General features: G+C 37.0%; 2 protein-coding genes and 1 long non-coding RNA gene across 7 annotated transcripts; 1 reads left to right on the top strand and 2 right to left on the bottom strand.

Annotated features, from left to right (window-relative positions):
* Positions 1-1828: 1828 nt before the first annotated feature.
* On the top strand, positions 1829-6688 carry LOC149394494 (3-beta hydroxysteroid dehydrogenase/isomerase family protein). Of its 4 annotated transcripts, none has more exons than XM_089616927.1 (12): positions 1835-2184; positions 2262-2351; positions 2438-2571; positions 2667-2837; positions 3089-3208; positions 3335-3414; positions 3643-3835; positions 4467-4578; positions 5300-5474; positions 5663-5822; positions 6338-6404; positions 6495-6688. In XM_089616927.1, exons 1-12 carry the CDS (start codon positions 1923-1925, stop codon positions 6659-6661), a joined length of 1731 nt encoding a protein of 576 aa, XP_089473053.1. In that variant the 5' UTR covers positions 1835-1922; the 3' UTR covers positions 6662-6688. The 4 variants fall into 4 exon arrangements, with proteins under 4 accessions (XP_089473055.1, XP_089473056.1, XP_089473053.1 ...); XM_089616926.1 differs by having other exon boundaries at positions 1836-2184; positions 4467-4584; XM_089616929.1 differs by lacking the exon at positions 6338-6404 and having other exon boundaries at positions 1829-2184; positions 4467-4584; positions 6405-6621.
* On the bottom strand, positions 6076-6765 carry LOC149394493 (uncharacterized). Its single transcript, XR_016299741.1, has 2 exons — positions 6618-6765; positions 6076-6519 (listed from the first exon to the last, which is right to left on the bottom strand). It is a non-coding gene; the product is annotated as an uncharacterized LOC149394493 (long non-coding RNA).
* Positions 6766-8152: 1387 nt separating this feature from the next.
* On the bottom strand, positions 8153-13770 carry LOC149394492 (hAT dimerization domain-containing protein). 2 transcript variants are annotated; one of them, XM_089616959.1, is made up of 9 exons: positions 13487-13770; positions 13015-13059; positions 11978-12923; positions 11150-11518; positions 10011-10682; positions 9826-9909; positions 9562-9637; positions 9165-9478; positions 8153-8531 (listed from the first exon to the last, which is right to left on the bottom strand). In XM_089616959.1, exons 3-9 carry the CDS (start codon positions 12866-12868, stop codon positions 8361-8363), a joined length of 2577 nt encoding a protein of 858 aa, XP_089473085.1. In that variant the 5' UTR covers positions 12869-12923; positions 13015-13059; positions 13487-13770; the 3' UTR covers positions 8153-8360. The 2 variants fall into 2 exon arrangements, with proteins under 2 accessions (XP_089473085.1, XP_089473084.1); XM_089616958.1 differs by lacking the exon at positions 13015-13059.
* Positions 13771-14469: the final 699 nt, after the last annotated feature.

Below are 14469 nucleotides of genomic sequence, written 5' to 3'. Positions count from 1 at the left end.
TGAAGCTTGGTTTTTGGCTTTGTTGAAGCTTGGTTTCTGGCTTTGGTTGAAGCTTGGTTTTTGGCTTTGGTTGAAGCTCGGTTTTTGGCTTTGGTCATGCGTGTTTGACTTAAACTGTCCTTTTATATCGTAACGTCGTTTTTGCGATTGGGGTGTCGTTTTTTTACCATAAGAAAAAGACGGCATAACAAGTATTAAGTTGAAAGATGATAAATCTTTCACTTATAATGAGACATGTATTTCTGCAGCCTAGAAGACTCGAACTCAAGACCTCTCAATTGAAGTATGTGTGGAACAATCGAAATATGTGTGAGATTACCGCTGGACCAAACTAACTACCAAATTCAAATAAGAATTCTTGTTACGCTAGAAAACATGTTTAATCACTTCCCTCTTTACATTTGGCCCAAAGTTTCAGTTGCTCATTCCATACTTTCAAGAGTGGCCAAAAACAATTTCGAGCACCGCTCTTGAACAATATTACAACCACGCTCAAATCCTATAATTGATTTACGAGTGCTTGACAGACTAAGACACAAGTTAGTGCAATTCTTACTTTTTGCAATCATATACATAATAGTTTCACGAATTTTTTTTAAGAGTATCTTCAAAAATATTTTTTGTTACGCCGTCATTTTCACAATGTTAAAATGACACCCCGAAAGCAAAAAAGATACATCAAGCCCACAAACAAAGTACTTGAGTCAAACCTTAATCCAAACTCTCAGGGCAAAGAAACGAGAAGACAAGCCCATGAACAAGGCCCGAGCCTACAAGCAAAGCCCTCAAGGTGGTTTCCCAAGCAAAATCCTTAAGACAAATTCCCGAACTAAGTCCTCAAAATGGACTCTTGAGTAAAGTCCTTACAACGACTCAAAGTCAAGTTCACAAACTCACGCACCAAGCTCCGAATCAAAACTCATAAGATGTCTCTCAAATGAGCTCTCGAAAGAGACTCTCAAAGCATATTTTCAAGCTTAATTCATCGACAAAATCTTCAAGACAAAGTCAAAAAAATGACCATCCGGTCGACCAAAAAAGAAGACCACCCAATTGACCAATGAAAATGACCACCCGACCGGCCAAAAAGAAGAGCACCCGGCCAATAAAAAATGAAGATCACCTGTCCAGCCAAAAAAGAAGAAAACATTGTTCACGTTTGAAGACTCTTCTGTTGGGCCTGTTACAATGATAAAGCCCATTTTTATTTTCAATAATGTGATTCATCTCGTTTAGATGCCTCTAAAAGAAATGGATCCTTTGAGAGTTTGCCAAAAAAGCTAGTTTTATTCAATGGAAAGCGAGTGAGAAATCCCGTCAGATGCGTCTCTCTCAGCATCTCTGTCACTGTTTGTCTCTAAGGAATATTAGTTCTCCTTCTTGATTAATTTGTGTTATTTTTCTGAACAATCTCAATTATTATGTATGAGTTTATCTTCGCTGCGAATTTATGTATTCGTTCTTTATCAATATCATCAATAATACAGTTTTCGTTATAAAATTAATAGAACTCTAATTGGAATGATTATATTTTTATTTAATTAGTTATAATATAATAGTTGAGGAGTCTATATAATAGAGCCACTCTCAAGGTGTAAATTAAGTAAGAAGTTAAGTAATGACGCTATGTATTATATATATATATATATATATATATATATATATATATATATATATATATATGTATATAGGACGTAAGTAACTCATTTATATGTAGTAGTATACCAAAAAAAAAATTATCAACGCAAAGGAAGAAAAAAAATATTCTATAATTTCTAGCATCCTATTATTTTTTTCCTTTTCCTTTGTATAACATTATATTTCGAGCAGAGAAAAAAGGCATAACATTTTATATATTCCGTACTTTGTATATAGTTATCTCATTATTTTTTGCCGAGAATAATAAAGTGAAACAGAGCAGAATGGTGGCCGGAGGAGAAGAAGAAGATCGGGCGGCGAAGCTGAACCCTAGAGCGACGACGTGCACAGTCATCGGCGGACGAGGCTTCATCGGCGGATCGCTCGTCGCCAGGCTTCTCACCCTCGGCAAATGGACCGTCCGAGTCGCCGATTCCGCTCGCTCTCCGCCGCCCGAACGCGACTCGCTCCTCTCCCACGCCGTCGCCGCCGGACGCGCGTCGCTCCACTCTGTCGACGTTCTCGACAAGTCTCTCGTCGCCGACGGTAAATCCGCTCATCGGCATTTCGTTGATTCGGTTTTTTTTTTCAATCGTTATAAAGCAAACGCCGTTTTCTTTCAGCGATCCGAGGCTCTTCTGCTGTGTTCTACTTTGACGATGATCGTACGGACGCCGATGGATTTTACCTCTCATACCTTTCTATCGTTCAAGGTAACGCTGCAACGTTTCTCCGCCGAGCGATTCGATGTCCGTTTGGTTGAGTGTTCTTTTTTTTTTTTTTTTTTTTTTTTTTGCAGGTGCGAAAAACGTCGTAGAGGCTTGTCGCGAGTGCAATGTGAGGAGGCTGGTATACAATAGCTCTTCCGATGTGGTTTTCGATGGATTACACGACATTATCAACGCCGGTGAATCGATACCGTACGCTTATAAGGTTAGTCGTCACTGAGATTGATATACCTGTGTTTATCTGTATGGTTTATGTTATCATATATGTATATGCGTTGCTGTGTTTTTTTCTTGATGCAGTTTGAACACTGGTTGAGTGAGCTCAAGGCTCAAGCAGAGGCAATTATTCTTTCGGCTAACAGTATGGATGGCCTTATGACTTGTGCCATTCGTCCTTGTAATGTCTTTGGACCCGGAGACTCTGTACTCTTACCCTTTTTTGTGGGCTTAGCGAGTTCCAATTTGACAAAGGTGTAACCTAACGTTTTTTCTTTTTGATATATATATATATATATATATATATATATATATATATATTGGTGGCTGTTCGGATATTATCGAGTACTAATTTTGTTTGCTTAGGACGATGGGACTCTTCTTTCTTGCACTTCCGTTGTAGTCTTGATTTTATACAATTGTAGGTTATAATTTTTCCATGTGAAGGTGATGAAAATTCAGTGGCTTAATTTACATGGCGAATGAAACTTATGTTCTCGTTTCAGTTTATCGTAGGGTGTGGTTCAAGCGTTTCGGATTTCACCTATGTTGAGAACGTCTCTCATGCCCATATTTGTGCCGAGGAATCTCTAGATTCTCGACCGGCTGACTCTGTTGCTGGGAAGGTACTTCCTTTGGCTGTCTTTTATTTTTTTTTTTTTTCTCCTGACTGAATATCCTCATGTTCTTAAGAACAATTCTGTTTCTTCATAGCGGGTCCCTGTAACTTGTATTTTTTCATTAACTTGTAGGCTTTTTTCATCTCGAATTTGACTCCTATGAAGTTCTGGGATTTTTCTTTGCTAATTTTACACGGGTTGGGCTACCGTAGGTAAAACACAATCTATCTTGAATCTTGATCAATATACTGTTATGGTCTTGCATTATCATCTCTGAAAAAGTGTGCGATTTGTGGAATGATATTAGTTTGTTAAACACCGATTCCTACCTAGTTGCATATACTACATAGAGCAGACATTTTAACTTTGTATAAAAACCTGATGTTATAATTTAATTTGTTTGAGTCAGTCGATGATTAATAGATTGATTCTGGTTGCAGTCCAGCAATTAAACTTCCCGCAAGGATGCTTCGGAAAATTCTCTTGGAGATTAAGTGGATGGGTGAAAAGTTGGGATTTTTTAAACGGAACCGTTCTGTGCTTCATTACATTCAACTAGCATTATTTTCCAGAACTTTTAATTGTTCCGCCGCTCAAAAGTATATAGGGTACTCACCAGTGGTCCCCCTCAATGTAAGTCTTGTTCATGTGTTATGGATATTTATTTTTTTATTATCTTGAGATTTAGTCATGTACAATCTTGATAGATGGATATAGAAAGAGAACACACAATAGGAGAAAGATGCTTCGAGGATGAAAGAATAATCCAGCATTGAAATGTGTCAACAGTTTACTTACTTGTGAATCAAATGGTAAAGAATAAGAAAACAAGCCTAGTTTGTGGATAGGCAATCCTAATTCCTCTAGGAAACTAAATTCATTTCAAACTAAGACAGATACTAACTCCATAGAGCTAGGCTTCAATTAATCATACCGCAAACCAACTCCAGAGAGAAATTGAGATGTTCAAAAATGCATGAGTCCCCTTTTGGTTCCATATCCATCCAAGAATATTTTTTTCTTTTTGAATGCTTGCTTGTTTGCATTTCGGGACTTTTCCAGGACTGGAAACATACTTAAAGAGACCTGGAAAAAGCTGGGAAGCCCTTCACTTAGATTTTCAATAATAAGATCCTAACAGAAGCTTAAAATTTTGCACATAAAAATGTACTAATTATTATTATCATTGTTTTCCAAGATCCTAACGTTGGAAGGTTAAAATTTTGCTTGCGGTGTTTGACTATGCCAATGGCTGAATATGCAGGAAGGTGTCGCACGTACAATTACATCATTTTCTCATTTATCCAACGATCAATCTTTCTCAAGATACTGCAAACGCGACAAACCATCAAAAGTGGAGAAACTTTTAGGTCCTGGTAATGGTACGGATTGATCTTTTAGTGCTAATGTTTTTGTTTGAAACTATTTTTTTTGTCTCTTCATTAGTAGGCAACAATCATGGCTTACGCAACTTTTGTTACGATGAACTAATGTGAATATTAGGGTAAAAATTATTTCACAGTTAGCTATGTAGTTCTGTATCTGCTGACTGTATCTGATGTAGCTGTATCTTTCGTTTATGACTTGGTGGTCAATTTTATGTTGATTGTAGCTAGTCATTTTGCCTAGTCATAAAACATCTGGTGGGAACATTACAAGGTCTTCCGTAGCCCTCAAGGAGTATAGATTTGAGATAGTTACTTTGGTGCAATTAAATACTTCTTTACTCGTTAATCCGTGGATGAGTTTAATGGTTTTTGTTCATTATACCAATTTTTTTTTTTTGTTTTTGTTTTCTGTGATGAGCGGAAAAAGTAGCATATTAGGAGAACTTGACTCAGTTGAAACCTTTGTTAGGCCTAAAGCAAATATTAAATAAATACCTTTTTATCATTAAGAATTAGGCTTTTTAAACCTTATGAGTAATAAAAAATTGTGTGGTACATTATATCTAAATAGGCTTGCTCTTAATTCTGTTTGACCCTTAAATATTTTGGATCCTATTAACGACTAAATAGACGAAACAAACATAAGTTTATAAGAATTTTCCCCATCTGGTTGTTCAAGCAGAATGACTTTTCTGTTATGTGATTACAGTTGCGGAGATTTTGTTGTGGCGCAACGAGTTGAAATCATTTACATGCTTCCTTGTTTTAGCTATGATGTTTAACTGGTTTTTCATGTCTGGAAGAACATTTGCCTCATCAGCGGCCAAACTTGTGCTACTAAATGTATGTCTTCTTTACGGATACGGTGTTCTACCATCAGCCATGTATGTTTTTAAGTTCTTTAGCTCTTGATCTTTCCGTTTTTTTTTATTATTATTTTATTTTTTATTATTTTTTTTACTTTTACATTTGGAAGATTTCATGTGAAATATCATATCGATTTCATTAAAAAAAACGATAGGTACTAGTAGTTGATCATCTTCTCGTTGTTGTTTTAATGTCACCGTGACAGATTTGGTTACCGTATCGAGAAAATATCGTCGTCTTATTTTAAGGTTCCTGAACTCGCAATGGAAGAATCGGCTATAGAAATTGCACGTAAATGGAATAGAGGATTTAAATGTATCAGATCTTTGGCAGAAGAACAACAGGATTGGAAAATTTTCCTCAAGGTATGGATTCGCTATTTCTATTGTTTACCTTTCCCATTTCCCTTAACTTGTGTTTAACATATCTTTTTAGCATATATTTGGGTTTCTCCGAGTAGGTTGTATATAGTGAATGGTTATTTCCCCTCGATGTAGTAGCCAAACAAGGCTTTCTTTCTGATCCTTAAAGCAACCATTAATTCTTTAGATTCTTATATCACACACAAAAAACACAAAACACAAAACACAAAACTTCTGGCAATTAAAACACATAGTATACTTGGGTATTTAGAAGCAGAAAGATTTAGTACTTCCTTCCATGAGATAAAATATAAAATAAAAAAAATAGATAAATTTAGTAGCTTTTAGAGGAATACCAAACTTCTATTTTGATAAAATAAAATAAAAAATAAAAAAAAGAAAGAAAGAAAAATAGAAGAGAGATAAATTTAGTAGCTTTTAGAGATAAATTTTTAATTTCTTCATGCTTTCAGATGTCAACTTGTGTTCTGTATGTGCTAACCATCATTGTCCTGCAGATTACAACTTTCCTGTTCTTTCTGAAATTTGTTTTATCATACTCGTTGACGACGATTTTCGGGATAGGTATGGCTAAATCATAGTTCAATAGATCTGAATTCTAGATATGATTTCTTACCGTCTGATCTTACGCGGATGAACTTGAACGAATCACAGCTTTGGCCATCTCCTTCACGGCATTCTTTGTTTACGAGCAATACGAGTCGGAAATAGACGTATTAGCAAAGATTTTGATTGAAGGAGTCAAGGAATTGATCAGATTTTCGAAAAGAAACCTACCTCATTCCATGGCAGCGGTTATTTCCGACAAAGATAAAAAATAAGCCTTGGTAATAGTTACGTCTCAGCACTTTTCGTTTATATTTTTCAGCTATCTTTTTGTACGATTGTCATTTGTGCTGAGAACCGAAAAAACGAGGCGCTTCCCAGATTGAAAGAAAAGAGAAAAATTAAAAATAAAAAAAATGGTTGGAACGTCTATCATATTAGAGGACTCTGTGGTGGAGGAATGTTTTTGAATAATTATTGGTGTGTATTTAGTGATTACATAAATATAGTAGGACCAAAGACAAGTCAATAGCATGTTCCAAACCATACTTTGGTTGTTGAATTAAGAGGCAAGAAAAACAAATATGAAACCGTAATAACTTGCGTACCTATCCTTTTGGATATGTGGAGCCAGTTATGTTCGATATGTCATTAAATTTAACTGTTCAATCAAGCTTAAGCCTGGGAAACTTTTTTTTTTTTTTTTTAATAATTTGCAACACTCGTTTAAAGTTACACTATTTAAAAAAAAAAGAAAAAAAAGGCATAGAACATTTAAATTATTTCCCGTCAACTCATATAAAGACAATGAGAAGTTATTTCGTCTCGCACGCTCAATAGAACTTGCATCGAAGCTGTTGAAAGACTTTATTGCAAGTGACAAGAGCAAATTAAAATACTATACAGTCAAAATAATTTTGCTATGATGAAGACGCTAATGGAAATGTGTAGAATTTTTTTATTTTTTTTATTTTATTGTTTTTGCATGAAATAATTATTCGAGATTTTTTGATAGATGAGCTCATAAGATTTGAACTCTTTCAAAAGATAAAACTAAAGAGTATCTTTAGTTGACTATAAGTAAGTTTGAATATGTCGGAACACATATCATGTTGCTAGATAAAAGAGTATGTTTAGTTGACTATAAAGCCTCGGACCATTTCAAGAGTTAAACTACGATATCATTAATGTTATGCTAGACGAGATACGATGAAAAAGTTTAGACCTAGATAGTATGTATGTCACGAACCATAGTTCATAGTTGACAAGATTGAATTTATAAATTTCATTTCATTTTGCTTCCACCAAGTCAAGAAGTCAAAATTTGTCTTGCCTCGTGGAACAAAATTGTTTCGAGTTATAGCAATTGATAAAACAAAAACAAAAAAAATGGTTTTAGTGTTTATGTAGATGTCCAAAGAGTATAAATTGGAGGAAAATGTGAATGTCTTGCGAGCTAGAATATAAGCAAAATAACCCAACCATGAATAATAGAAACATTGAAGTTATTTAAAAGAGAGCGTTCTCAAGAATTGAGAAAAATTTCACAACATTACTCTTTCTGATTTCCTATGATCTTATACTACGAAGAGAAATCACTCGATAATGAACGGGAAGGTTTGAATAACAATTAATTAAGTTGACGTAATCAACATGATATTTATTATTTATTCAAACGACAGTTAAGTCAATGTTTATAGTTTGGATTGATTCGGTAGCGGTCAGTTTTTTGTTTATTAATATATTTTTTTTTCATTCTAAAAATGATCGTTTTTTATTGTTTTTTTTTTCTTTCTTTCTCTACTATGTTTTGAATTTGATACATTGCTTCCACTTATTTAATGTACCTTATATTCTATGGCCATAACTAAACACAAGCTCTACAAGGTGATAAAGATGAAGTGGGAAATTGAGGAACATATAAAAAAAAAAAAAAAAAAAAAAAAAAAAAAAATTCATACATTCAATTGAAGATCAGTCAGTGAGATCGTCGTCATAAAAGTTGACTTGTCCGTCACCGTCTTCGTCTTCTTCTTCAGAGCAAGCAGACGTGAAGTTGAGAGGAGCGACTATTGCGTTCACATCTTCGAAATCAATCGTCTCGTCTTCGTACGCATTCGCTTCCATTTCCTGACACAGCATTTCCTGGCAAACACACCCAACATTTTTTTTGTTTCAATTTGCATTTTGTTTTAGAGAGCACTAAGGCTCTATTTGGAACCCGAAATTCACTAGGTGAAGTGGAAATATGGTAAAAAGAACAGATGAGAAAATAAGAGAAAAAAGTCAAAATTATATGTTGCGTTCGTAAGTTAAAAAAATCGACACAGGTCCGGACCCCACATAGAGAAAATTTCCCTCGAATTTTACTTTCGTTTTATATTTTCCCTAAAAAAAAAAAAAAAAATGCTTTTTCCCTCCTCTATTTTCGGGTTCCAATCAGAATCTGATAAAGAGCTGATAATGTTTTCATTTCCAAGGCCGGTATCTCTATCCGGAAACAATCGAAAACCGTGGACATTTGATGGAATGATTTCCTAAGAGCCGAGTTCGATCAATCACCTCGTGTTATAGCGGGAATTAAATTATCCAAGATGTACATATTAAACGACCCGTTTTCTTTTCCCTTCTATTTTCTCTCCATCAAAAAAAAAATTTCAATTTTCTTTTCCCTCCTATTTTCCGGGTTCCAAACAGCGTCTAAAGACCGGATAATGTATTCATATCTCTACCCATTCGGTGGGAATGATTTTCATAAGAGCGAGTTTGATAATTCACCTCGTGTTTTAGCGGGTCCTCGTCGACAATCCAATCGTGTAACAGGTTTTCCGCGAGAACGATGTCGAGAGGGGTCGAACTTCCAGCGAGCCTCTTTCTGAACTGTTGTCGTTCTCGCAGTCGCAGATTATAGTGGACGTACGTGAGATCGTCCAATCTTTTCCGAGAAATACGGTTCTGTCCCCGTCCCCGCATTTGATCGAAAACGCTCCAGTCGTGCTCGCACCCGATCGACGAGCACGTCTGACTTAAAACACGGACCGCTATTCGTTGCAGCTCCAAGCAGCTTATCCCATGCTGTTGCCACCACGCCGCTGATAATCAACATAAAAATATTTTAAAAAAATAGCATAAACCCGATCTCATTACTATCCAAAAACTCAGAACGAAGCGTTACCCGGGTCAAGTTCGGTTCTTGTACCAATCGCCAATTCCGTTCCAAAATCAGCTTTTGCAGAGTTATAGTCGGAAAGCTATTTGAGAATTACAAATATGTTATTATGAGAGCAGAGACAGGTATATTTTTGGCTTTTAATCCGTTTTTTTTTTTTTAATAATTTTAAATGCTTTTTGTTTGTCTTGCTTCTTAAATTAGACTTTTGGGTTAAAACAAACGGTTACGGTAAAAAAAAAGGTTAAAAGTTGAACGGAAAATACAAACCTGCATGGACGCAGAAATTCTCTTTGCGGTGTCTGGCTCGAGCCGAGCAATGCATTCATTCAGCCCACGAACCACCTCTGAGTGCTACACTTGAACAAATTAAACCAACATTCATATTAATAATAAAAAAAATATATATATTAAAAAAATAATTTCAAATCACATTGGTCATTCCTTTCTCGTACCATCACGAAATCCGGTTGGTATCGATACGAGGGATTCAAAAAATGAGCGGCCATGTAAATCGGGTGACAGAACATAGAGTTCCAATGGCTCTCGACGGCGTCCAAGAACGGTCCGCCGGCTTCGTCGCCGTGGACGGATTTCATGGCGAGCTTGGCTCCGCACATTTCTCGGTACACGAACGGCATCGAAAGCCCATCGAGTTTTTCGAGAACCCGAATTATCGGGTCCGCCGACCTCGCGACGAAGCTCGCCCTCTTCCAAAACGCGGGGTTCATCACGATCTTCTCGACCTCTTTCCCGGGAAAAGTCTTCGAGCACCGTGACGAGACCCACTGGCTCGACTGGAAGAGCCTTTTGAGGTCGGTCCTGTGGTCGAGCAAGCTCTGGAGAGTCGCGAAGCTCGAGGCGGGCCGCGTCAGAGCCGGCCTCAGAATCTCCTTCCCTTCCGTGAACTCGCTCTTCGCGAGGTTCAGAAGCCAAAGCCTGTTGTAGATGAACTTTGTGATCTTTTTCCCTTTTTCCATGCACTCACCGACGAATCTTATCTTGAGAAAATCCTCGAGCATGCGATTAATGCAATCCGCCGCGCATGGGGTCCAGAATAAATTCCTTCTCTTATCTTCAAGCATCTTTCCCGCGGCTTTGTAGCTCGGTGTATTTCGGGTTACGACCTTCGCAAAAAAAAAAAAAAAAAACGGAAAATATCATCCATATATATATATATATATATATATATATATATATATATCCCTCGAGTTTTATTAAAATGCTCGTTCATGCCCTGTATATCATCCAATATATCCCTTAAATTTATTGCTTTAAAAAACAACCTTAAGCTTCTTTTAATCCACAATTAGGTTAACATTTCCTTGTTAATTTACAACAAATATAATTTTCACTGTTAAGTGCATTCAAACTAATGGATTTGCAAAATAGCCAAAGTTTTTTTTTTAAAAATTAGTAAAATAGCAAAATTTTGCAAAAAAAAAAAAAAAAAGGTGTCAAAATATTTTTTTGGCAGGGGTGAATTGCTTATATACAGGGGGGCAAAAATGTCTAATTCGTATAATTTTTTCCTTTGAATAATACCATAAGATACGAGACCACATTTGCGATGCTCTCCGAATATCATATGTACCTGAACGACGTTTTCCTCACCGATCGCCTCGACGACGTTGTCGATCAGTTTAAACAAACCGAAGGCATCGTCTACGGCTTCGGTGGCATCGACAGAAGACACAAAGTAGACACCGTTCGGCCCCGAAGCCAAAAAATTAATCAAAACCCTTCCTCGAGCGTCTCTCCAACTATCCGCCAGCACGGAACAGCCCGTGAACGCCCAAAAGGCCTTGAGCTCCGAAAGATAGTCTCCGAGGCTCGACACTTCCTCCTCGAGAGACCGGTCCGAAGAGCCGACGAGCTGGCTCGGTGCCAAACCAATTCCTCCTCCGAGGCCGCTCTGGCCGACCAATTCCAACATCTTGTGGAAATACGCGGAGTTCGCCGCCTGCAAAGTGAACGTTTTAACAGGTTAAAATTAACCGGTCGATTAATTTACATCTTAACCGTTCGTTTTGGTCAAAATTAACCGAATGAACTGTATGGCAAGCAAAAATACAACAAAACAGCCTCAGGACGCTGAACCCACTGCCCAAGGCTTTTGGCGTTCTTTCTTTTTTTTTCCAGTGCATACTTCAACATTTTTCTCCGCTCGAACTTTTGAAAATTGAATTTATTACTATAAAAAATTTATACAGTTTTACAATTTTAGCCCAAATTTAGGTGATTTTTCTAAATTTGCCCCCTTGACTGGAATCCCTAGCTCCGCCAATGATTTCGTGGCTAACCAACCACAAAGAAGAAAAAAAACATCAAAACTAATGGTTAATTGATTAGCCGTTCTAATTGTTAACCGTTTCAAAATGGTTAAAAGTCTAACCGGTTAACCATTTAGCCCACCTTTTACCTGTAAGGGAACTCCGGCGTGGTAGAAGAACTTCCATATCGCGGACGCCACTTCTCTCCGAGACGACTTCTTCGGCGGCGGCGGTTTATTAGCCGTCTGAGCCGCGAAAACGGAGTCAAGCCTCGACCTTTTCGGCGCGGGCCTTCTGAGATCACGAAACCCCGCGTCTTCCTCTTCTTCTTCTTCTTCTTCCTCGTTCTCGTCCTCAGACGGTGCTCGTCTCTGCTTTCTTCCGGTCCGATGCCACTTCATATTCTCCTTCATCTCGAGAAAAACCCCCTCCGGGGCCCGCTTGCACGGAGCCACTTCCCCGGGAATCCTCGCCAGGTGTTGCTTGAACCGGTTGATTCCGCCGCTCACGACCTTCTCGCAGTAATTGCACTTCACTTTCTTCTTCCTCTCGTCCTGAGCCACGCAGTGTTCCCAACCGGGGTCCACGTACCCCAAACAACGCCTCTCTTCCATCGTCGTCACAGCTCGTTTCCCTTTCCCTCGATACCCGACATTCTCTTCCTCTTCTTCTTCTTCTCGCTCTTCCTCTTCTTCGTCTTCGTCGAAATTCGAGTAATAGTCCATCGATTGCCTCGGATTCGGGATCGGGATCGGCGGCGGTTTCTTGGTCGAGCGGTGATGGTGATGGTGATGATGATGATGAGAAGAAGAGCCTCCTCCTTCGAGATTCTCTTTCATCCGAAAGTAGACTTCTTCGGGGGCTTTGTTGCAGTACGTGACCTCGCCGGAGACGCGAGCCAAGTGTTGCTTCAGACGGTAAATTCCTCCGCTGACGATTTTACCGCAGTAATTGCATTTCACCTTCTTCTTCTTCTCGTCCTGGGCCACTCCGTGTTTCCATCCCGGGTCCACGAAACCCGTCGAGCGAACCGGACCCATTTTTCTTTTCTTTTTTTCACTCACCCATTAAACATGAGTCATGGCATAGATTGTCCTGGTAAAAAAAAAGTAAAAAATAATGATTTTCAAGGTCTCATTTCATCCACAAATTCAAGACTTGGAGTTCCATTTAAAACCATACATACATATTTATGTGTGTATTGAAATCATGAGTCATGGCATAAGTTGACCTGGAAAAGAAAAATAAAATCAAGGTCTCATCTCATCTACAAGTTCAATACTTCGAGTTCAATTTATAATCACAATGGAATTGTTGTTATATAGCGTATAGATATACGACACGCACATACATACACATTTATGTGTTCATTGAAATCATGAGTCATGACATAGATTGAGCTGGAAAAAAAAAAAAATTAAACAAAGGTCTCATCTCATCCACAAATTCAAGACTTCGATTTCAATTTTCAACCACAATGAAACCGTTGGTATATAGCGTATAGAAACACATACATACAGCGATGCTAAGTATGAGTGGTGTTACTTCAAGAGGTCAAAAGTTGATAAATAATAAAAAAGGAAACTTGTTTATCAAAAAAATAAAAATAAAAACAAGCGCGCAAAGTATTCAAATGATCAGTAATTGATTCCGTGTACCTGATTTTTTTTTTCTTTCAATTCGAGGTTTCGTTTTGAATTTGGGGCTCAGTTCGTGACGATGTTCTTCACAACCAGGGAAAAAAAGAGAGGGAAAATAAAGGGGGTTTTGAGAGCGAATTATGGGGTTTTGGAAAGAAAGAAAAAAAGAAAAATTGAATTATTTTCGGTGATCGCAGAGGAACGAGGTGGGATCGGTTCTGGATCGCGAGTCACCAAACTCGACTACTCAACTCGGCGATTTTGGGGGTTTCGACGTTATTACTAAAATAATAGATAAATGACCTTTTCTTTATTTTTTATTATCTCCACATATAAATAAACGATTTTTTATTTTTGTTTGGGTCACCATAAAAATAAACGATGATAGATTAGGTATATTAATAAATTAAGATATTGTGTTGGAAGACAGTTTATTGAAAATAAAATCATAATAATGAATGTTTGATGTCTTAATAATGTTCTCGTAAGTTCAATATAAGTAATATTATGCCATTTTTTTTTCATGATTTGTGGTCCTCGAACACTTTTGTTCATTTATTAATTTTTTAGAATTTTTATAAAAAAAAAATTAAGAAATTGTTCGAATTTTCATGTGATTTATATTTTGTTCGTCGAAAGTTTCAAAGAACGTGTTTTCATTAAATTATAATATTAAACAATTGTTGTTTTAAGGTTGTATTTTGTTAATAAGTACAAAATGTTTGTACTAATTTTTATACTCATTATCTATTAAATAGCAGCATTGAGCTACTTTTATCAACAAAAAAGAGTGAGAAACAAGAATGATAAGCATATTCACTCACGCCAATTTGGAGGGTTTAGGTTCAAGCAGTCACAATTAGAACAATGTTTCAATTAAGAAAAAAAATCAAGATACAAGATCTATAGGTATGAAAATGAATTTTAGTTATTGAGACCATCTTCATACACAAACTCGGAATCAAATATTTTACACTATAATTTTAATGTATGCCGAATTA

This window comes from Urtica dioica, chromosome 6, assembly GCF_054948205.1.
Source record: "Urtica dioica subsp. dioica isolate 48M chromosome 6, U.dioica_male_clone48M_v1_H2, whole genome shotgun sequence".
NCBI classification, from domain to species: domain Eukaryota; kingdom Viridiplantae; phylum Streptophyta; class Magnoliopsida; order Rosales; family Urticaceae; genus Urtica; species Urtica dioica.
Note: the sequence above shows the minus strand (reverse complement) of the source record. Positions and strands in the feature narration are given on the sequence as shown.

Bases quoted from the DNA above. Each gene is read 5' to 3' on its own strand.
- LOC149394494 (XM_089616926.1), top strand. From the start codon at position 1,923: ATGGTGGCCGGAGGAGAAGAAGAAGATCGGGCGGCGAAGCTGAACCCT. The intron at 4,585-5,299 runs GTACGGATTGAT...ATGTGATTACAG, and splicing joins ACTTTTAGGTCCTGGTAATG to TTGCGGAGATTTTGTTGTGG. The intron at 6,405-6,494 runs GTATGGCTAAAT...AACGAATCACAG, and splicing joins GACGACGATTTTCGGGATAG to CTTTGGCCATCTCCTTCACG.
- LOC149394492 (XM_089616959.1), bottom strand. From the start codon at position 12,868: ATGGGTCCGGTTCGCTCGACGGGTTTCGTGGACCCGGGATGGAAACAC. The intron at 9,910-10,010 runs GTACGAGAAAGG...GTTCAAGTGTAG, and splicing joins ACCAACCGGATTTCGTGATG to CACTCAGAGGTGGTTCGTGG. The intron at 9,638-9,825 runs GTTTGTATTTTC...ATTCTCAAATAG, and splicing joins GAATTTCTGCGTCCATGCAG to CTTTCCGACTATAACTCTGC.